The sequence below is a fragment of the Cherax quadricarinatus genome, chromosome 17, assembly GCF_038502225.1.
Source record: "Cherax quadricarinatus isolate ZL_2023a chromosome 17, ASM3850222v1, whole genome shotgun sequence".
NCBI classification, from domain to species: Eukaryota; Metazoa; Arthropoda; class Malacostraca; order Decapoda; family Parastacidae; genus Cherax; species Cherax quadricarinatus.
In genome coordinates, this window is record NC_091308.1 from 3985186 (window position 1) to 4008778 (window position 23593).

The 23593-nt window shown below is 38.7% G+C and overlaps 1 protein-coding gene across 4 annotated transcripts in view; it reads right to left on the reverse strand.

The window, feature by feature from the left end:
• Positions 1–1092: 1092 nt before the first annotated feature.
• The window catches only part of LOC128686414 (calpain-5), a 226938-nt gene continuing 204437 nt past the window's right edge, over positions 1093–23593 (reverse strand). For all 4 annotated transcript variants that reach the window (XM_070085725.1, XM_070085726.1, XM_053773326.2 and 1 more), the window contains 2 exons: positions 10327–10466; positions 1093–1862 (listed from right to left, as the gene is read on the reverse strand). In XM_070085725.1, coding sequence (XP_069941826.1) covers positions 1680–1862; positions 10327–10466 — 323 coding nt within the window. In that variant the 3' untranslated portion in view covers positions 1093–1679. The remainder of the gene's footprint in view (positions 1863–10326; positions 10467–23593) is intronic.

Consider the following 23593-nt stretch of genomic DNA (forward strand, 5'->3'; position numbering starts at 1 on the left):
TCTATGTTCACTTTCAACATTCTACCTTTACACACCCTCCCAAACTCGTCTACTAACCTTTATTGTCGTAATTATATTGTTATAATTATACTTAATTATTATTTTTGTTGCTGTGGCTGCTGCAGCAGCCACAGCCACGAAAATGTATTAATGGCGTGCTTACAAAAAAAAAAAAAAAGGAATTTTTTTCAACAATTTTATCAAGCCATAAATTAGTGTAGGCAAAGCTGATAATGAATTTGTCTTGCACTTGTGAGATCTTGGTGGTGCTCACTCTACCTGACTCCTACCACAGCTCATTGTTTACACAAGCTTGGCACACACATTTCCTCTAATTGATAAGACATGCACCATTTTATGCTGCTAAAATTTCTAATCATTAACCCTTAAACTGTCCAGACGTAGATCTGCGTTCACGTGCGTAGCGCTCTGAATGTAGATCTACATTTTATTTTACATGCTTTCAACCTTGGCACAATAGGCCTGAGTTGCCTAGACATGAGAGAATGGGTCTGTGCACTCAGTGTGAGCAGTATGACAAGATTTGGGGATGCTGGGAAAAATGGGCTCTTCAATTTTTTTCCCCACAATATTCAGAGCGCTACACACATGAACATAGATCTATGTTTGGACAGTTAAAGGGTTAACATCAGCAAATATGATGCATTCTATTGTATTGGTCTGTTGGATTATAGTTGCCATGGTCAGTACTAATGTTTAAGCAGAAGGGAAAAGGTGTCTTTTTTGAGAGATATTTAAACTATTTTGTTCATTTACCAGAGCTTGCAAATTATGAGTATTTTAGCCATATGCTTTGTGCATATGTTGGTGCATTTTAAAGTACCTAATTACAGATGAGTTTAATTAATGTAGGTTTATCTAATGATCCTCAAAATCATTGTAAAATTCTATTATATTTTATATAAAATCTTGTTTAAGAATTAAAATTATTATTATAATCAAAAAGAAGCGCTAAGCCACAAGGGCTATACAGCGCTGCTTAAGAATTAAAAAATTTTGCCTCTCAGCCTTACCTAATACATGATTTGTATGCTGTACATATACTGTAAAAGAGGATAAGGACAACAGGGATTGATGAGCACAATTTTTATTTGATTTTTACTTTCCTTTTGTCTGATGAGTTTCCTTTGAAAAAAAAATAAAAAAAGTTTCAAGAACTTCATGCTTGGTATCTTCAGACAAATAAAAAATTTAGACAGCCTCCTGTCCCAATCTAGCCAAATATATGGTGTTCTACCATACTGTATTATCGTGTTAAATAAAGTAGAAATTATAGCATAAATTTTTACATATGAACTGCACAATTTAAGTAAATTAGAGATGATGTATAAATATGTCAAATAAACTAAATGGGTTTCAGTTTTGGTAAAACCTGTATATGTATTGTATCATCCTTTTATATCTATAATAAGTGTGATGAGACAAACATACACAAACAACTACATGTAACAAAATCTTTAAAAAACACCTTATTATGCAAAATATTATTTAAAAAATCTGTAAAAAATGTATGATTCTTATTATACAAAGAAAAGCATTTACATATTAAAGTATGTATTGTATTTAAATTGAGTGCACCATGTTTTTTCGTACTGTATACAACTCGCCCTTAACAAAAATTGTAGTGTATAAGGATACCTTCCTTCTTAATATTCAGTTTAGATACTAGTCAAGTCATCATCGCTATACACTTGTACAAAAAGCTTTCCTTGTTTCTCCACTGTTTTTTCTTTCCTTCGGCCATACAGTGGTAGCTCTATCTGCATCACTGTCGCATTGACTGGAGCTTCTACTTCTGCCCGTCCAATGAACCCATCTACTAGCACATTACTGTTCCATATCTGTAGGTAAAAATACGGCAGTGCAGTAATAATAAAAAGACTCCTTCCCACACAGAGTAATGTAATGGAACAGTCACAGTGTGACATATCCCAGAGCAAATAAACTTTAGTTAAAAAAAAAAAAAGCAGTAGGGGAGGAGGAACAGCTAATTTGGTTATTATTGAAAGAATTAGAGGTAAGACAGAATGTAGGATTGTGGATGAGCAAGGTTTTAGAGTGGGTAGGGGATGTGTAGATCAAGTGTTTACATTGAAGCATATATGTGAACAGTATTTAGATAAAGGTAGGGAAGATTTTATTGCATTTATGGATTTAGAAAAGGCATATAATAGAGTGGATAGGGGCACAATGTGGCAGATGTTGCAAGTATATGGAATAGGTGGTAAGTTACTAAATGCTGTAAAGAGTTTTATGAGGATAGCGAGGCTCAGGTTAGGGTGTGTAGAAGAGAGACAGACTACTTCTCGGTAAAAGTAGGTCTTAGACAGGGATGTGTAATGTCACCATGGTTGTTTAATATATTTATAGATGGGGTTGAAAAGAAGTAAATGCTAGGGTGCTGGGGAGAGGGGTGGGATGATACTGTGCTGATGATACTGTGCTTATGGGTGATTCTAAAGAAAAGTTATAAAGGTTAGTGGACAAGTTTGGGAAGGTGTATAAAGGTAGAAAGTTGAAAATGGACATAGATAAGAGTAAGGTGATGAGGGTATCAAATGATTTAGATAAAGAAAAATTGAATATCACATTGAAGAGAAGGAGTATGGGAGAAGTAAATGTTTTCAGATATTTGGGAGTTGACTTGTCAGCAGATGGGTTTATGAAGGATGAGGTTAACCATAGAACTGATGAAGGAAAAAAGGTGAGTGGCGCATTGAGGTAACTGTCGAGACAAAAAATGTTATCTATGGAGGCAAAGAAGGGAACGTATGAAAGTATAGTGGTACCAACTTTCTTATATGGGGGTGAAGCTTGGATTGTAAATGCTGCAGCGAGGAGGCAGTTGGAGGCAGTAGAGATGTCCTGTCTAAGGGCATTGTGTGGTGTAAATATTATGCAGAAAATTCGGAGTGTGGAAATTAGAAGAAGGTGTGGAGTTAATAAAAGTATTAGCCAGAGGGCTGATGAGGGGTTGTTGAGGTGGTTTGGTCATTTAGAGAGAATGAATCAAAGTACAATGACATGGAGAGCATATAAATTTGTAGGGAAAGGAAGGCAGAGTAGGGGTCATCCTCAAAAAGGTTGAAGGGAGGGGGTAAAGGAAGTTTTGTGGGCGAGCGGCTTGGACTTCCAGCAAGCATGCGTGAGCGTGGTAGATAGGAGTGAAAGGAGACGAATGGTTTTTGGGACCTGACGAGCTGTTGGAGTGTGAGCAGAGTAATATTTAGTGAAGGAATTCAGGGAAACCGGTTATTTTTATATAGCTGGACTTGAGTACTGGAAATGGGAAGTACAATGCCTGCACTTTAAAGGAGGGGTTTGGGATATTGGCAGTTTGGAGGGATATGTTATATATCTTTATATGTATATTCTTCTAAACTGTTCTATCTGGGTGCCTCTGCAAAAACACTGATTATGTATGAGTGAGCTGAAAGTGTTGAATGGGTCACCCTGCCTCGGTGGGAGATGGCCAACTTGTAACAAAAAAAAAAAAAAATATTTTTTTATTTTTTTTTTTTATTATCACACCGGCCGATTCCCACCAAGGCAGGGTGGCCCGAAAAAGAAAAACTTTCACCATCATTCACTCCATCACTGTCTTGCCAGAAGGGTGCTTTACACTACAGTTTTTAAACTGCAACATTAACACCCCTCCTTCAGAGTGCAGGCACTGTACTTCCCATCTCCAGGACTCAAGTCCGGCCTGCCGGTTTCCCTGAATCCCTTCATAAATGTTACTTTGCTCACACTCCAACAGCACGTCAAGTATTAAAAACCATTTGTCTCCATTCACTCCTATCAAACACGCTCACGCATGCCTGCTGGAAGTCCAAGCCCCTCGCACACAAAACCTCCTTTACCCCCTCCCTCCAACCCTTCCTAGGCCGACCCCTACCCCGCCTTCCTTCCACTACAGACTGATACACTCTTGAAGTCATTCTGTTTCGCTCCATTCTCTCTACATGTCCGAACCACCTCAACAACCCTTCCTCAGCCCTCTGGACAACAGTTTTGGTAATCCCGCACCTCCTCCTAACTTCCAAACTACGAATTCTCTGCATTATATTCACACCACACATTGCCCTCAGACATGACATCTCCACTGCCTCCAGCCTTCTCCTCGCTGCAACATTCATCACCCACGCTTCACACCCATATAAGAGCGTTGGTAAAACTATACTCTCATACATTCCCCTCTTTGCCTCCAAGGACAAAGTTCTTTGTCTCCACAGACTCCTAAGTGCACCACTCACTCTTTTTCCCTCATCAATTCTATGATTCACCTCATCTTTCATAGACCCATCCGCTGACACGTCCACTCCCAAATATCTGAATACGTTCACCTCCTCCATACTCTCTCCCTCCAATCTGATATTCAATCTTTCATCACCTAATCTTTTTGTTATCCTCATAACCTTACTCTTTCCTGTATTCACCTTTAATTTTCTTCTTTTGCACACCCTACCAAATTCATCCACCAATCTCTGCAACTTCTCTTCAGAATCTCCCAAGAGCACAGTGTCATCGGCAAAGAGCAGCTGTGACAACTCCCACTTTGTGTGTGATTCTTTATCTTTTAACTCCACGCCTCTTGCCAAGACCCTCGCATTTACTTCTCTTACAACCCCATCTATAAATATATTAAACAACCACGGTGACATCACACATCCTTGTCTAAGGCCTACTTTTACTGGGAAAAAATTTCCCTCTTTCCTACATACTCTAACTTGAGCCTCACTATCCTCGTAAAAACTCTTCACTGCTTTCAGTAACCTACCTCCTACACCATACACTTGCAACATCTGCCACATTGCCCCCCTATCCACCCTGTCATACGCCTTTTCCAAATCCATAAATGCCACAAAGACCTCTTTAGCCTTATCTAAATACTGTTCACTTATATGTTTCACTGTAAACACCTGGTCCACACACCCCCTACCTTTCCTAAAGCCTCCTTGTTCATCTGCTATCCTATTCTCCGTCTTACTCTTAATTCTTTCAATTATAACTCTACCATACACTTTACCAGGTACACTCAACAGACTTATCCCCCTATAATTTTTGCACTCTCTTTTATCCCCTTTGCCTTTATACAAAGGAACTATGCATGCTCTCTGCCAATCCCTAGGTACCTTACCCTCTTCCATACATTTATTAAATAATTGCACCAACCACTCCAAAACTATATCCCCACCTGCTTTTAACATTTCTATCTTTATCCCATCAATCCCGGCTGCCTTACCCCCTTTCATTTTACCTACTGCCTCACGAACTTCTCCCACACTCACAACTGGCTCTTCCTCACTCCTACAAGATGTTATTCCTCCTTGCCCTAAACACGAAATCACAGCTTCCCTATCTTCATCAACATTTAACAATTCCTCAAAATATTCCTTCCATCTTCCCAATACCTCTACCTCTCCATTTAATAACTCTCCTCTCCTATTTTTAACTGACAAATCCATTTGTTCTCTAGGCTTTCTTAACTTGTTAATCTCACTCCAAAACTTTTTCTTATTTTCAACAAAATTTGTTGATAACATCTCACCCACTCTCTCATTTGCTCTCTTTTTACATTGCTTCACCACTCTCTTAACTTCTCTCTTTTTCTCCATATACTCTTCCCTCCTTGCATCACTTCTACTTTGTAAAAACTTCTCATATGCTAACTTTTTCTCCCTTACTACTCTCTTTACATCATCATTCCACCAATCGCTCCTCTTCCCTCCTGCACCCACTTTCCTGTAACCACAAACTTCTGCTGAACACTCTAACACTACATTTTTAAACCTACCCCATACCTCTTCGACCCCATTGCCTATGCTCTCATTAGCCCATCTATCCTCCAATAGCTGTTTATATCTTACCCTAACTGCCTCCTCTTTTAGTTTATAAACCTTCACCTCTCTCTTCCCTGATGCTTCTATTCTCCTTGTATCCCATCTACCTTTTACTCTCAGTGTAGCTACAACTAGAAAGTGATCTGATATATCTGTGGCCCCTCTATAAACATGTACATCCTGAAGTCTACTCAACAGTCTTTTATCTACCAATACATAATCCAACAAACTACTGTCATTTCGCCCTACATCATATCGTGTATACTTATTTATCCTCTTTTTCTTAAAATATGTATTACCTATAACTAAACCCCTTTCTATACAAAATTCAATCAAAGGGCTCCCATTATCATTTACACCTGGCACCCCAAACTTACCTACCACACCCTCTCTAAAAGTTTCTCCTACTTTAGCATTCAAGTCCCCTACCACAATTACTCTCTCACTTGGTTCAAAGGCTCCTATACATTCACTTAACATCTCCCAAAATCTCTCTCTCCCCTCTGCATTCCTCTCTTCTCCAGGTGCATACACGCTTATTATGACCCACTTCTCGCATCCAACCTTTACTTTAATCCACATAATTCTTGAATTTACACATTCATATTCTCTTTTCTCCTTCCATAACTGATCATTTAACATTACTGCTACCCCTTCCTTTGCTCTAACTCTCTCAGATACTCCAGATTTAATCCCATTTATTTCCCCCCACTGAAACTCTCCTACCCCCTTCAGCTTTGTTTCGCTTAGGGCCAGGACATCCAACTTCTTTTCATTCATAACATCAGCAATCATCTGTTTCTTGTCATCCGCACTACATCCACGCACATTTAAGCAACCCAGTTTTATAAAGTTTTTCTTCTTCTCTTTTTTAGCAATTGTATACAGGAGAAGGGGTTACTAGCCCATTGCTCCCGGCATTTTAGTCGCCTCATACGACACGCATGGCTTACGGAGGAAAGATTCTTTTCCACTTCCCCATGGACAATAGAAGAAATAAAAAAAGAACAAGAGCTATTTAGAAAAAGGAGAAAAACCTAGATGTATGTATATATATATATGCATGTGCGTGTCTGTGAAGTGTGACCAAAGTGTAAGTAGGAGTAGCAAGATATCCCTGTTATCTTAGCGTGTTTATGAGACAGAAAAAGAAACCAGCAATCCTACCATCATGCAAAACAGTTACAGGTTTTTGTTTCACAGTCATCTGGCAGGACGGTAGTACTTCCCTGGGTGGTTGCTGTCTACCAACCTACTACATAATGAGGTGATCTGCAGCTGTGGGAAGTGCTGCAAATCACCACAATCACAGCATCAATTGCATATTTTATTTTGGTCACTCACTCAATTTCCTTTAAGTATTCAACACATTAACAAGCTCTAGTATACAGAAGAAATGTAATCTATTAACCTGAACATCATCATCATTATTTCTCGGAAATTTTTGAGAAATATAAGGGGGTTTGGGCATTTAAGAGAGAAACAGAATGACTAGGAGGGCATATATATCATATATATCCTGGGTGGAGGAGAGGAGGGGAAGAGAGAGAGGGGTTGTTCTAGGAAAGGTTGGAGGCAGGTCCAGATAATTATTGTGGGCACTAACTACAGTAGATAAAACTGTATAACTATAGCAATACCTAGCACTTCTTAATTGTAAGAATTGGCAATAGAATTTATTACTCATAAATGTGATTTAAGAAGTGGTGTGTGTGAATTGCTGATCCACTCTTAACATCCCTCCTCCAGCCATGGTCTATTATGGAGTTAAGGTAAAGTGGCCTGACCTCATTCACATAAGCATCTCTCTTCTTAAATAGTGTATTCATTTATTTTCAAATACAGTGGACCCCCGCATAACGCTATTAATCCATTCCTGAGAGCTCAATGTTATGCGAAATTATCGTTATGCGAATTAATTTTCCCCATAAGAAATAATGGAAATCAAATTAATCCGTGCAAGATACCCAAAAGTATGAAAAAAAAAAATTTTACCACATGAAATATTAATTTTAATACACACAAACTTAAGAAAACATGCACAGTTACATGACACTTACCTTTATTGAAGATGTGATGATTGATGGGATGGGAGGAGGGGAGACTGGATGGTTTTAGTGTTTAGAAGGGGAATCCCCTTCCATTAGGACTTGAGGTGTCAAGTCCTTTTCTGGGGTTGCTTCCCTTCTTCTTTTAATGCCACTAGGACCAGCTTCAGAGTCATTGGACTTCTGTCGCACAACATATCTGTCCATAGTGGCCTGTACCTCTCGTTCCTTTATGACTTTCCTAAAGTGTTTCACAACAGTGTCAGTGTAATAGTCACCAGCACGGCTTGCAATAGCTGTCTGATGGTGATTTTCATCCATGAAGGTTTGCACTTCAAGCCACTTTGCACAGATTTCCTTAATCTTTGAAGTAGGCAACTTCTTCAATTTCTCTCTCCCCTCCTCCGAAGCAATTTCCTCAGGTGTGGCCTCTTGCTGTTGAAGTTGATCTAGCAGCTCATCAGTGGTTAGTTCTTCATTGTCCTCCTCTACCAACTCTTCCACATCCTCCCCACTAACCTCCAACCCCAAGGACTTCCCCAATGCCACAATTGATTCCTCAACTGGCATACTCCTCTCAGGGTTAGCCTCAAATCCTTCAAAATCCCTTTGGTCTACACATTCTGGCCACAGTTTCTTCCAAGCAGAGTTCAAGGTCCTCTTAGTCACTCCCTCCCAAGCCTTACCTATAAGGTTTACACAATTGAGGATATTAAAGTGATCTCTCCAAAACTCTCTTAAAGAGAGTCAATTGAATTTCTGAGGTCACTACAAAGCACCTTTCAAACAGAGCTTCTGTGTACAGTTTTTTGAAGTTTGTAATAACCTGCTGGTCCATGGGCTGCAGGAGAGGAGTGGTATTAGGAGGAAAAAACTTCACCTTAATGAAGCTCATGTCCCCACAAAGTCGCTCTGCCAAGTCTGTAGGATGACCATGGGCATTGTCTAACACCAGGAGGCACTTAAGGTCTAATTTCTTTTCAGTTAGATAATTTTTCACAGTGGGGGCAAATGCTTGGTGTAACCAGTCATAGAAAAAGTCCCAAGTGACCCATGCCTTATTGTTTGCCCTCCACAGCACACACAAATTAGCCTTGAGGATATTCTTTTGCCTGAACGCTCTGGGAGTTTCAGAGTGATACACTAATAAAGGCTTCACTTTGCAATCACCACTAGCATTGGAACACATCAACAGAGTAAGCCTGTCTTTCATAGGCTTATGTCCTGGGAGTGTCTTTTCCTCTTCAGTAATGTAGGTCCTGCTTGGCATTTTCTTCCAAAACAGGCCTGTTTCGTCACAATTAAACACTTGTTCAGGTTTCAGTCCTTCACTGTCTATGTACTCCTTGAATTCATGCACATATTTTTCAGCTGCTTTTTGGTCTGAACTGGCAGCCTCACCATGCCTTATCACACTATGTATGCCACTACACCTCTTAAATCTCTCAAACCAACCTTTGCTGGCATTAAATTCACTCGCATCACAACTAGTTGCAGGCATTTTTCTAATTAAATCCTCGTGCAACTTCCTAGCCTTTTCACTTGTGATCACTTGAGAGATGCTATCGCCTGCTATCTGTTTTTCGTTTATCCACACCAATAACAGTCTCTCAACATCTTCTATCACTTGCGATCTCTGTTTCGAAAGCACAGTTAAAACTTTGGCAAGAACAGCTTCCTTGATTGCCGTTCTCTTGGACACAATAGTAGCAATGGTTGATTGGGGTTTACTATACAACCTGGCCAGCTCGGAGACATGCACTCCACTTTCATACTTAGCAATGATCTCTTTCTTCATCTCCATAGTAATTCTCACCCTTATTCCTGTAGGGTTGGCACTAGAAGCTTTCTTGGGGCCCATGGTCACTTATTTTTCAGGTGAACTCACTATAAAAAGGCTGTAATAATAAGAAATGTTCCGATTGTATGCTTGAATGTTACCGCGGAGGCTGGCTTGTAAACAATGCCACTGGCAGAACAAGTGAGGCTGGCTCAGGCCGCATGGATGCGTCTCGGACGAATCGCGTTGAGCCAATTTTTTAGCGCTATGCGAGGCAAAATTTTAGCGATAAAATGTATCGCTATGCGGATTTAACGCTATGCGATGCCAACGTTATGCGGGGGTCCACTGTAGTACTTTGATATTCTGGCTATATATATATATATATATAAATGTTACATAGCCTGTGATACACAATTTAGGGGATGTGCATCAAGTAAAAAGATAATGGGCACCAAGAAAAATGTAAATAATCTAAGTTATCCATGAAATGAAATTCGATAAACATTTTTTGAATCAAATCATGCTAATTATGAAGCATGTGAAATCTGAGTTCAAATTATATAATACATACATTTTCATTAAGAGAGCTATAGAATGATAAATAACTAAGATGTTTCATTATTTGTCTTACCTCAATAACAATTGGTTCCTCTGGATTGGCACGGTAGAAGATTGCCTTTGTGTCCCAGGTAGGGTTTGTTGTATTTTTGGCAACAGGTGTGCGAACAGTCTCTCCCTCACACTTGACAATGCAGTAGGAATCAGCTTCCCCTAGAAATGTGCAAGTAATGATGAATTAGTTTAGAAAATTGGGCAAAGGTACTAGTTTATTAGTGCATACTAGCCTTTGAGCTTTCTAGTTCTGTTCACATAAATTGCATCTTTGTCATCTTAAATTCTTTAATTAACAATACATATTTTTGAAGTTTTCAGTAGCTGCCACATATGAACTTGCCATGAGTTTGCTCCAGTCATCACTCTGAATTATTATTATATTCCATAGAAAGTGCACGCTTGTAAAGGGTCACAGTTAATTATGGTTTAGCATTTCTAAATTAAGAGCCCACATTTATGAGTAATAAATATACAGTACTATACTAGGAAAGCCTAATGAAACAGCCACTCAAGAGAATCAATGTTCATAGGGTACCTAAATATACACATTCTCATGTGCCAACAAAACTCAAGAAATGTCAGTCTCTGCCTATTTAAAATTGGGACTTCACCTGTTATGTAGGGAATTAAAGCTAATAATAACACTATATCAATTGCTTGCTGTTTTACCATAATAAAGTGATCAATGAATATAGGTAAGAAATCAGGCACTGCATGATGTCACATAACCAAGCAAACATATTAAGCCACATACCAGCTTCATCTGTGTGATTTTATACTACCACTTCCCTAGTGGTAATAATGCTATATTTGCAGACATGATTATAAAAAACCTATCATACTCTCAAACAGGTAAACTGGGCAGTGTGTGAAGGCTTGGTGACATCTGATGCCAATTCACTCACAAATGCCCAAGAACAGGCAAAATATACCAAACTGGCTGTTTCTTCCCTTCCCATGAGGAAAAAAGGAGAAAGCAGGCATTGTGAGTTCATTACCTTTGTAAATTGTGAGTTCATTACCTCTGTAACTTGCTCAGCTATCAAAACTTTGGAGTCCAGTCCCTGGACCAATTACGTACCTCTGTAATCTTTTGACTACCGCCCACAGGATGGGTATGGGGTGCATAATAAACATATTAAACTAACTCTCTTCCCAAATAACCCACAAACTGGATAAAACATTTTGATCCAAGCTAGACTATTATGCAGATGCGAGATTTCCTAATGGTTCTGGAAAAACCGTAGAGTCATCTAGTTTTCATTGTCAGTTTGTAGTCTAGTATGGTTATTACCGTAGCTTTTTTTCTTTAAAATACTCGTTCAGTGGAATAGTATGTAATGAGTTATCAGTGCTCTCTTGGGAATGTCAGGGAGGGTGATATTTAAATGATTATTTAATGTGCATTACAGGTAATTTTATGAGATGTTTTATTATTGTAATAAATTATGTGAGTTGCTGTTAAGGTGGTTAATGACTAACAGGATTTTTATTGTTTTCATATCTGATGATTTAATTGATTTTAGAATTTGAAAGTTTTCAAAGTGCTTTTGATATCTACTTTTGTTTCATTAAGTACGTATTAGTAATAATATTTTTATTTGCACTTTTTGATTACAGTAATTGATTATCAGTATATTGGTAAGTGTTGCAGAGTATCATTTTCTTTTTAAGAGAAGACCAGGTTAGGCCAAGTCCCTAAAGTTATCAATTTATGTAGGCTTTTAGTGATTCAAAGGTTGTTTAGCCTTCTGATTGTGATTTATATAGTTATCAGAGAGAGGACAATGCATTCTGCACAGGTTTAACTTACTAACTGATGTTCTGCTGATGTTTTGAATATTGTTATATTGCTCTTTCCCACTTTCTCTCCTCAACTTGTGAAGTATGAATTAAATTTTTGGGGTTTCTAGTGAATTTCTTATATTTGTAATTAGAAAGGTATAGTGAGCTAGTGTAGTGTAGTAAGTGGTAACAGAATAATTAATGCTTATATTAATCACTGGTAATTATTAGGAGACTTTTGTTGAGCTTTTTGTGATGATTAAATTTCTGAGTATGTCTTTAAGCCTGGTATGCTATACTCTGGGATTCTGTCTCTAGCTTCAGTTGTTATTAACATCTTTGAATTGTTTGTAAAAAACTATGGATGTATATATTAACCAAAGGCAGCTCTTGTGTTAATGATGTTTTTACACTGTATGTAGCTTTCCCTTTCTTATCTGGCTTACAGCTGCGACTGGAACTACATAAAATGGTTATTTTAACTGTTAGCCATGTCTGTTAGAATTAAAAATGAGAAAAGTTAGTATTTAGAGAATCAAGTAGGACACTGAATCTGTTGTGTTTAAGAGTCCAGAATTATGATATGAGTGGTTATATTCTTGTTAATGAGAATATTTTTGACAATGTTTGCACCAGAGTACTTGCAGTTTGGATCAGCTGGCTGTTGCCTGTTGTAGATGTTTGACAGCAGGTGAAGTCCTGAATCAACATAAATATAAGTATGCGCACACAAAAATCAATGCAGGAGAAACGTATGACAAAGACTTCACAATAATAAAGGATTAGTTGTGAAAAGACTTAGTACAGGTATTGAGGTGTGAGAGATAGGTTTTGGAAACAGATGAAATGTTTAAGAAGAATTTGGTTAGCCCTTTTTCACAAATCAGTTCATGCCTTCTACCTCTGGGACTTTTTTGTTTACTCTTCTTACAGATGATTCTAAGACTGTTCCTGGCATTTCATTGAGACACTAATTTACATAAAGTTTGACCTGACATAGTTTACTATTATATGGGGTCTTATGATGACACTGTTATTTTAATCCTAGATAATTCAAAACTGGTCTACAGCATTTCCATTACATTGCACTCTTCAACATTAAAATCTATCATCACTATCACTCCACCTGTTCAGTGTATACAAATCTTCCTCCAGGGTTTTATAGTCATTTTGATATTCTACACTATAATTAGTCATTTAAATTAAGCACTTAGGTCACACAGTGCTGCAGGGAGGAATGTGTGCAAGTAGAAATGTGCAAAGATCAAGAATGAGTGAGAGGTAGGGATGTGTAAAGTTAAGGGATAGTTGGGCACAAGCAAGACTGAAATCAAAAGTCAGTGCAATAGGTTAGTTTCAGTTAAGAAGTCAGAGATAGTCTGCATCAAAAGTGGGATGTTCAGCAGGAAGACGAGTTAGAGTGAATCTGTTAGGGCAGTTTAGATGATGGAAGTGGATCCTGAAGAATACATTTGGTCACTGTAGTCAAGTTCAGATAAGACTATTGCTGAATAAGGTGAAGGTTATGTTTATCAGCTCAAAAAGAAAGACAAGACAGAGTTTTAAGGAGGTTCAAGTGGCTATGACAAGCAGCTTTCAGGTAGGTTACATGAAGCTTCCAGGACATTAGGCAGTCCAACAGAAAAACAAGAAATTTGATTATATCCTGTTCTGTGATACAGGAGCAATACAAGTATAGAGTGGTACAAGGGGTAATAGGGCATCATGAAAGGTACCTGGTATGTTTTAGCAACAACAAAAAAATAATCCCATGAGTAGTGGCCCAATTGGAAGCATGACCCATAGCAAACTGAAGAAAGGCCACTTCAAAGTGACAGTCAGCACCCACAGAAGCTATAGCAAAATCATCAACACAAAAAGATGATCAAACAGTGTAAGGCAGAACAGAGGTATGTAAGGTCATTAACCCTTTGACTGTTTCTGTTTTTTATACATGTATGTACATCTGACTAGCCAGTGTTTTTGACGTATTTATACTCCCAAATTCTAGCGGCTTCAATCAAGCAGGAGAAAGCTGTTAGGCCCACATGTGAGAGAATGGGTCTGTGTGGTCAGTGTGCGCAGTATAAAAAAAATCCTGCAGCACAGAGTGCATAATGAGAAAAAAAAAAACTCCGACCATGTTTTTGGATTAAAACGCCGACTTTGAGGTGTATTTTCGTGTAGTATTTATGGTTGTATTCTCGTTTTCTTGGTCTCATTTGACAGAATGGAAGGAATATTACTGAAGTAGAGATGATTTGATTGGTTTCATGATGAAAAGGACCTTGAAATTGAGCTCAAGTTAGCAGAAATGTTAAATTTTTGCCGATGTTCAAGAGTAAACAAATGACGACATTTTCCAATAAGTGCCCAACTAGCCATTCTAATATGCAGTCACGAATGGGTTGACATTATTTATACAATTATTACAATAATGCAGTAGTCTGCATAACTGTAAATCTTCTATTTTTTGTGTGAATAAAAATTCAAAATAGAAAGCAAGAGTAATATAAGAGGGGCCTGGAGACATGACTGAAAACAGAGAAAAATGTTATTTTAGTGCCTGAAATGTCTGCAATGTTTATTCTGGGCCCTATTTTGAAATTGGCATCTTTTTTAATTTGCGTGAAATTGGCCAAATTGCCAATTTCTGACCAGTTTATTGGGTAATTAAAATCGGTAAATGGGCGGTTTCTTGTACTCAATCACTAGAACAAATGGAGTTCTAAAGAAATAGATACAAGTTTGGTCGATTGGAACAATGGAATTGGCTGAAAATAGGGCTCAAATTGGGTGAAATTGCCTATGCATAAATATCGCCGAGATCGATAACTTCGCTTGAGCATAATTTCGTACCATTGGTGTCATTACCATCGGGAAAAGATTCTATCATTCCACAAGAATTTTTTTTTTTAATTCTTCGATACTGAGAGCAAGTTTGTAAGCAGGGGTCTCGACAGTCAAAGGGTTTAACCCTTTCAGGGTCCCCAGATAGAGAATCTTTTCCCGATCATAATGACACCAAAAGTATGAAATTTGATGGAAAACTTACAGAATTATGCTCTCGCTAAGTTAGCGGTCTCAACGATGTTTATGCATTGGCGATTTTGCCCACTTCGAGCCCTATTTTCGGCCAATTCCAGTGTACTAGTCGACAAAAATCATAACTATTTTGCTAGAACTCTATTTTTTCTATCGAATGAGTACAAAAACCACCCAATTTCCAATTTCAACTATCCAATACAGTGGTCAGAATTTAGCAATTTTGCCAATTTCACACAAATTTCAAAAGATGCCAATTTCCAAATAGGGTCCAGAATAAACAAGACATTCCTGGCACTAAAATAACATTTCTTCTGTTCATTAGTCATGTCCCCACACCCCTCTTACATTCTTTTGCTTTCCCCTTTGAATTTTTATTCTCACAAAAAATAGAAGATTTACTGTTATGCAGATTGCTGCATTAGTGTAGAAATGGTATAAATAATATCAGCACACTTGTGAATGAATATTAGACTCACCAGTTGACATGTATTGGACGCTTAGCATGATTTGTTTACTTTTGAACTTTGGTAAAAATCGAACATTTCTGCTACTTTGAGCTCAATTTCAAGGTACTTTTATTTGTAAAACCAGTCAAAATCATCTCAATTTCTGTAATATGTCTTCCATTCTATAAAATGAGACCAGGAAAACTAGAAAACAACAATAAATATCATACGAAAATACAGTGTCAAGTTGCTGTTTTAATCCAAAAACACGGTCAGAGTTTTTTTTTTTTCTCATTACGCACTGTATGCTGCAGGATTTTTTTATACTGTGCACACTGACCACATAGACCCATTCTTTCATATGTAGGCCTACCAGCTTTCTCTCACTAGATTTGAGGGCGCCAGAATTTAGGCGTACTAGTACGTCAAAAACCCTGGTGCGTAAGCAGTGCTAGTACGTCCGAAACCCTGAAAGGGTTAACTCTTTTAGGGTCCGTGCCATAAATCTACGGCTTTACGTTCAGGGTCCAAACCGTAGATCTATGCCATGAGCTCAGCTCACTCTGATAAGCTGTGAGCAGTAAATTTGGGCCTAGATATGAGAGAATACATCTATGTGGTATGTGTGCACCACATAAAACAAATCCTGCAGCACACAGTGCATAATGAGAGAAAAAAACCGAGACCGTAATTTTCGATTAAAACAGCGACTTTGCAGTGTTTTTTTTCCTATGTTTTTTAGAGTTGTATTCACAATTTCTTGGTCTCATTTGATAGAATGGAAGATATACTACAGAAATAGAGATGATTTTGATTGGTTTTAGTACTGGAAATGGCTTGGAACTGAGCTCAAAGTAGCAGAAATGTTAAATTTGTGCTGATGTTCAAGAGCAAACAAATGACCTCACAAGTCTAATACATGACAGCTGGTGGGTCTAATATACATTCACAAATGTGGTGATATTATTTATACAATTATTACAGTATTGCATAACAGTAAATCTTCTATTTTTAGGTTTTGAATAAAAATTCATTATGTGAATAAAAAATCAAACTGGAATTCATTTGTAAAGCCTGAAAACGTAACTAATGAACAGAGGAAATGTTAGTTTAGTGCCAGGAATGCCTGCATTGTTTATTCTGGACCCTATTTTGAAATTGGAATATTTTGAACTTTGTGTTAAATTGGCCAAATTACCAATTTCCAGTCACTTTATTTTGTTGTTGAAACAGTTGACTTGGCGATTTCTTATGCTCAATCGATAGAATAGAAGTAATACTAGTGAAATAGCTAAGAATTTGGTTGACTGAATACTGTAATTGGCCTAAAATGGGAGTCAAAGTTGGCAAAATCGCTGATGCGTAAATATCGCCGACACATCAAAATTCACGAGAGCATAATTTTGTCAATTTTCCATCAAATTTCGTACTTTTTGCTTTATTACCTTCAGAAAAAGATTCTCTACCATTTCATAAGAAAAAATAACAAAATTATTTTTTGAAAATTCTTGGACCCTGGTGCACACTTTGAAATTTGACCTCTGGACCCTGAAAGGGTTAATGGCAAGCAGAGAGGGTAGTGTTGACAGTAAAGCCTTGAGTTATGCCTTCCACCTGTACAAACTCAGGGGAAAAACTTTTATTTACCCAAGCACAGAAGTGTGTGTGTGTGTCTGTTAAGAAATCCTTTAAGGAAAAGTGGTAAATTGCCTATAAGGCCTAAGGAATAAGCATGGGCTAAGAAGTAATGCAGGTAGTGAAAAGCTTTCATGAGAAACAAGAAAAAGATTGTTATTACTGACTGGCTGTTAGCAAAGGTATTGCAATCATACATATCCAAGCAGATTCAGGGGTCAATGGTAGAACAACCCTTACAAAAACCAAATTCACCAGGAGAAAGAATTTCAAGTTTCCAAGCGCCATACTAAATGTTTCTTAACAAAACATTCCAGCAACTACAGATTACACAAGTAGGAGAGGCTATAATGACAGGTGTCATGGCTTGAAGTATTTGTTTTTTTTTAATTATGAAGACAGTGGTTTTCCACATGATAGAAAAGATGCAAATGGATGATGAGCACTGTAGGATGTAAATATTGAAGCATAGGAACACAGATGTTATCAGGCCCAGCTCTTGTCACTTGGCATGTGGATAGTGTTGATGTGAGTTCACTGAGCATGAAGAGCACATTATAAGGTTTCAGAATGTGAAGTAAAATCTACAGGTGTCAATTCCTCCTCAGGTTTAGAGGAAAGAAATTGGAGGGAGAGATGTAGCCCCTGGGATACATGTACATGATGATGTCCAATTGTTGTGGCAACATCAACAAGATCTGCAACACTATTGATGCCAACTGTGAGAATGGGAGCAGGGAATGGGGAATGCCCACGAATTTGGAAAAACTGCAAATTCTGGACGTGGTTAAAAAAATGCCTATAAATGCCTATTTTTATAGAAGCTGAAGGGGGTGGGAGAGTTTCAATGGAGAGGAATAAATGGGATTAGGTCAGGGGTTTCAAATAGAGTTAGAGCTAAAGAAGGAGTAGCAATAATGTTGAAGGATAAGCTATGGCAGGAAAAGAGGGACTATAAATGTATTAATTCAAGGATTATGTGGAGTAAAATAAAGACTGGATGTGAAAAGTGGGTTATAGTAAGCATGTATGCACCTGGAGAAGAAAGAAGTGTAGAGGAGAGAGAGAGATTTTGGGAAATGTTGAGTGAATGCGTGGGGAGTTTTGAATCAAGTGCGAGAGTAATGGTGGTTGGGGATTTCAATGCTAAAGTGGGTAAAAATGTTATGGAGGGAGTAGTAGGTAAATTTGGGGTGCCAGGGGTAAATGTAAATGGGGAGCCTTTAATTGAGCTATGTGTAGAAAGAGATTTGGTAATAAGTAATACATATTTTATGAAAAAGAGGATAAATGAATATACAAGGTATGATGTAGCACGTAATGAAAGTAGTTTGTTAGATTATGTATTGGTGGATAAAAGGTTGATGGGTAGGCTCCAGGATGTACATGTTTATAGAGGGGCAACTGATATATGGGATCATTATTTAGTTGTAGCTACAGTTAGAGTAAGAGGTAGATGGGAAAAGAGGAAGGTGGCAACAACAAGTAAGAGGGAGGTGAAAGTGTATAAACTAAGGGAGGAGGAAGTTCGGGGGAGATATAAGCGATTGTTGGCAGAAATGTGGGCTAGTGCAAAGATGAGTAGTGGGGGGGGGTTGAAGAGGGTTGGAATAGTTTTAAAAATGCAGTATTAGAATGTGGGGCAGAAGTTTGTGGTTATAGGAGGGTGGGGGCAGGTGGAAAGAGGAGTGATTGGTGGAATGATGAAGTAAAGGGTGTGATAAAAGAGAAAAAGTTAGCTTATGAGAGGTTTTTACAAAGCAGAAGTGTTATAAGAAAAGCAGAGTATATGGACAGTAAAAGAAAGGTGAAGAGAGTGGTGAGAGAGTGCAAAAGGAGAGCAGATGATAAAGTGGGAGAGGCACTGTCAAGAAATTTTAATGAAAATAAGAAAAATTTTGGAGTGAGTTAAACAAGTTAAGAAATCCTAGGGAAAGTATGGATTTGTCAGTTAAAAATAGAGTAGGGGAGTTAGTAGATGGGGAGAGGGAGGTATTAGGTAGATGGCGAGAATATTTTGATGAACTTTTAAATGTTGAGGAAGAAAGGGAGGTGGCAATTTCATGCACTGGTCAGGGAGGTATACCATCTTTTAGGAGTGAAGAAGAGCAGAATGTAAGTGAGGGGGAGGTACATGAGGCATTACATAGAATGAAAGGGGGTAAAGCAGCTGGAACTGATGGGATCATGACAGAAATGTTAAAAGCAGGGGGGATATAGTGTTGGAGTGGTTGGTACTTTTGTTTAATAAATGTATGAAAGAGGGGAAGGTACCTAGGGATTGGCAAAGAGCATGTATAGTCCCTTTATATAAAGGGAAAGGGGACAAAAGAGATTGTAAAAATTATAGAGGAATAAGTTTATTGAGTATACCAGGAAAAGTGAATGGTAGGGTTATAATTGAAAGAATTAGAGGTAAGACAGAATGTAGGATTGTGGATGAGCAAGGAGGTTTCAGAGTGGGTAGGGGATGTGTAGATCAAGGTTTTACATTGAAGCATATATGTGAACAGTATTTAGATAAAGGTAGGGAAGTTTTTATTGCATTTATGGATTTAGAAAAGGCATATGATAGAGTGGATAGGGGAGCAATGTGGCAGATGTTGCAAGTATATGGAATAGGTGGTAAGTTACTAAATGCTGTAAAGAGTTTTTATGAGGATAGTGAAGCTCAGGTTAGGGTGTGTAGAAGAGAGGGAGACTACTTCCCGGTAAAAGTAGGTCTTAGACAGGGATGTGTAATGTCACCATGGTTGTTTAATATATTTATAGATGGGGTTGTAAAAGAAGTAAATGCTAGGGTGTTCGGGAGAGGGGTGGGATTAAATTATGGGGAATCAAATTCAAATTGGGAATTAACACAGTTACTTTTTGCTGATGATACTGTGCTTATGGGAGATTCTAAAGAAAAATTGCGAAGGTTAGTGGATGAGTTTGAGAATGTGTGTAAAGGTAGAAAGTTGAAAGTGAACATAGAAAAGAGTAAGGTGATTAGGGTATCAAATGATTTAGATAAAGAAAAATTGGATATCAAATTGGGGAGGAGTATGGAAGAAGTAAATGTTTTCAGATACTTGGGAGTTGACGTGTCGGCGGATGGATTTATGAAGGATGAGGTTAATCATAGAACTGATGAGGGAAAAAAGGTGAGTGGTGCATTGAGGTATATGTGGAGTCAAAAAACGTTATCTATGGAGGCAAAGAAGGGAATGTATGAAAGTATAGTAGTACCAACACTCTTATATGGGTGTGAAGCTTGGGTGGTAAATGCAGCAGCGAGGAGACAGTTGGAGGCAGTGGAGATGTCCTGTCTAAGGGCAATGTGTGGTGTAAATATTATGCAGAAAATTCGGAGTGTGAAAATTAGGAAAAGGTGTGGAGTTAATAAAAGTATTAGTCAGAGGGCAGAAGAGGGGTTGTTGAGGTGGTTTGGTCATTTAGAGAGAATGGATCAAAGTAGAATGACATAGAAAGCATATAAATCTATAGGGGAAGGAAGGTGAGGTAGGGGTCGTCCTCGAAAGGGTTGGAGAGAGGGGGTAAAGGAGGTTTTGTGGGCAAGGGGCTTGGACTTCCAGCAAGCGTGCGTGAGCGTGTTAGATAGGAGTGAATGAAGATGAATGGTACTTGGGACCTGACGATCTGTTGGAGTGTGAGCAGGGTAATATTTAGTGAAGGGATTCAGGGAAACTGGTTATTTTCATATAGTCGGACTTGAGTCATGGAAATGGGAAGTACAATGCCTGCACTTTAAAGGAGGGGTTTGGGATATTGGCAGTTTGGAGGGATATGTTGTGTATCTTTATATGTATATGCTTCTAAACTGTTGTATTCTGAGCACCTCTGCAAAAACAGTGATTATGTGTGAGTGTGGTGAAAGTGTTGAATGATGATGAAAGCATTTTCTTTTTGGGGATTTTCTTTCTTTTTTGGGTCACCCTGCCTCGGTGGGAGACGGCCAACTTGTTGAAAAAAAAAAAAAACATAAGAAAGAAGGAATACTGCAGCAGGCCTACTGGCCCATGCGAGGCAGGTCCAAGTCTCCTACCGGCTTAAGCCAATGCCCCAACCTAGTCAGGTCAGGTCACATTCACTTAAGGAAGGAGCACGGCATCTGACCTAGTAGCACAAGCTAGTCAGGTCCAACTCACACCCACTCGTGTATTTATCTAACCTATTTTTAAAACTACACAATGTTTTAGCCTCTATAACTGTCCTCGGGAGTTTGTTCCACTCATCCACAAATTATTACCAAACCAGTGCTTTCCTATATCCTTCCTGAATCTAAATTTTTCAAACTTAAAGCCATTGCTGCAAGTCCTGTCTATGTTAGATATTTTTAGCATGCTATTTACATCCCCTTTATTTATTCCTGTTTTCCATTTATACACCTCGATCATTATTTTTTATTTTTATTATTATCACACTGGCCGATTCCCACCAAGGCAGGGTGGCCCGAAAAAGAAAAACTTTCACCATCATTCACTCCATCACTGTCTTGCCAGAAGGGTGCTTTACACTACAGTTTTTAAACTGCAACATTAACACCCCTCCTTCAGAGTGCAGGCACTGTACTTCCCATCTCCAGGACTCAAGTCCGGCCTGCAGGTTTCCCTGAACCCCTTCATAAATGTTACTTTGCTCACACTCCAACAGCACGTCAAGTATTAAAAACCATTTGTCTCCATTCACTCCTATCAAACATGCTCGTGCATGCCTGCTGGAAGTCCAAGCCCCTTGCACACAAAACCTCTTTTACCCCCTCCCTCCAACCTTTCCTAGGCTGACCCCTACCCTGCCTTCCTTCCACTACAGACTGATACACTCTTGAAATCACTCTGTTTCGCTCCATTCTCTCTACATGTCCGAACCACCTCAACAACCCTTCCTCAGCCCTCTGGACAACAGTTTTGGTAATCCCGCACCTTCTCCTAACTTCCAAACTGCGAATTCTCTGCATTATATTCACACCACACATTGCCCTCAGACATGACATCTCCACTGCCTCCAGCCTTCTCCTCGCTGCAACATTCGTCACCCATGCTTCACACCCATATAAGAGCTTTGGTAAAACTATACTCTCATACATTCCCCTCTTTGCCTCCAAGGACAAAGTTCTTTGTCTCCACAGACTCCTAAGTGCACCACTCACCCTTTTCCCCTCATCAATTCTATGATTCACCTCATCTTTCATAGACCCATCCGCTGACACGTCCACTCCCAAATATCTGAATACATTCACCTCCTCCATACTCTCTCCCTCCAATCTGATATCCAATCTTTCATCACCTAATCTTTTTGTTATCCTCATAACCTTACTCTTTCCTGTATTCACTTTCAATTTTCTTCTTTTGCACACCCTACCAAATTCATCCACCAATCTCTGCAACTTCTCTTCAGAATCTCCCAAGAGCACAGTGTCATCAGCAAAGAGCAACTGTGACAACTCCCACTTTATGTGTGATTCTTTATCTTTTAACTCCACGCCTCTTGCCAAGACCCTCGCATTTACTTCTCTTACAACCCCATCTATAAATATATTGAACAACCATGGTGACATCACACATCCTTGTCTAAGGCCTACTTTTACTGGGAAATAATTTCCCTCTTTCCTACATACTCTAACTTGAGCCTCACTATCCTCGTAAAAACTCTTCACTGCTTTCAGTAACCTACCTCCTACACCATACACCTGCAATATCTGCCACATTGCCCCCCTATCCACCCTGTCATACGCCTTTTCCAAATCCATAAATGCCACAAAGACCTCTTTAGCCTTATCTAAATACTGTTCACTTATATGTTTCACTGTAAACACCTGGTCCACACACCCCCTACCTTTCCTAAAGCCTCCTTGTTCATCTGCTATCCTATTCTCCGTCTTACTCTTAATTCTTTCAATAATAACTCTACCATACACTTTACCAGGTATACTCAGCAGACTTATCCCCTATAATTTTTGCACTCTCTTTTGTCCCCTTTGCCTTTATACAAAGGAACTATGCATGCTCTCTGCCAATCCCTAGGTACATTACCCTCTTCCATTCATTTATTAAATAATTGCACCAACCACTCCAAAACTATATCCCCACCTGCTTTTAACATTTCTATCTTTATCCCATCAATCCCGGCTGCCTTACCCCCTTTCATTTTACCTACTGCCTCACAAACTTGCCCCACACTCACAACTGGCTCTTCCTCACTCCTACAAGATGTTATTCCTCCTTGCCCTATACACGAAATCACAGCTTCCCTATCTTCATCAACATTTAACAATTCCTCAAAATATTCCCTCCATCTTCCCAATACCTCTAACTCTCCATTTAATAACTCTCCTCTCCTATTTTTAACTGACAAATACATTTGTTC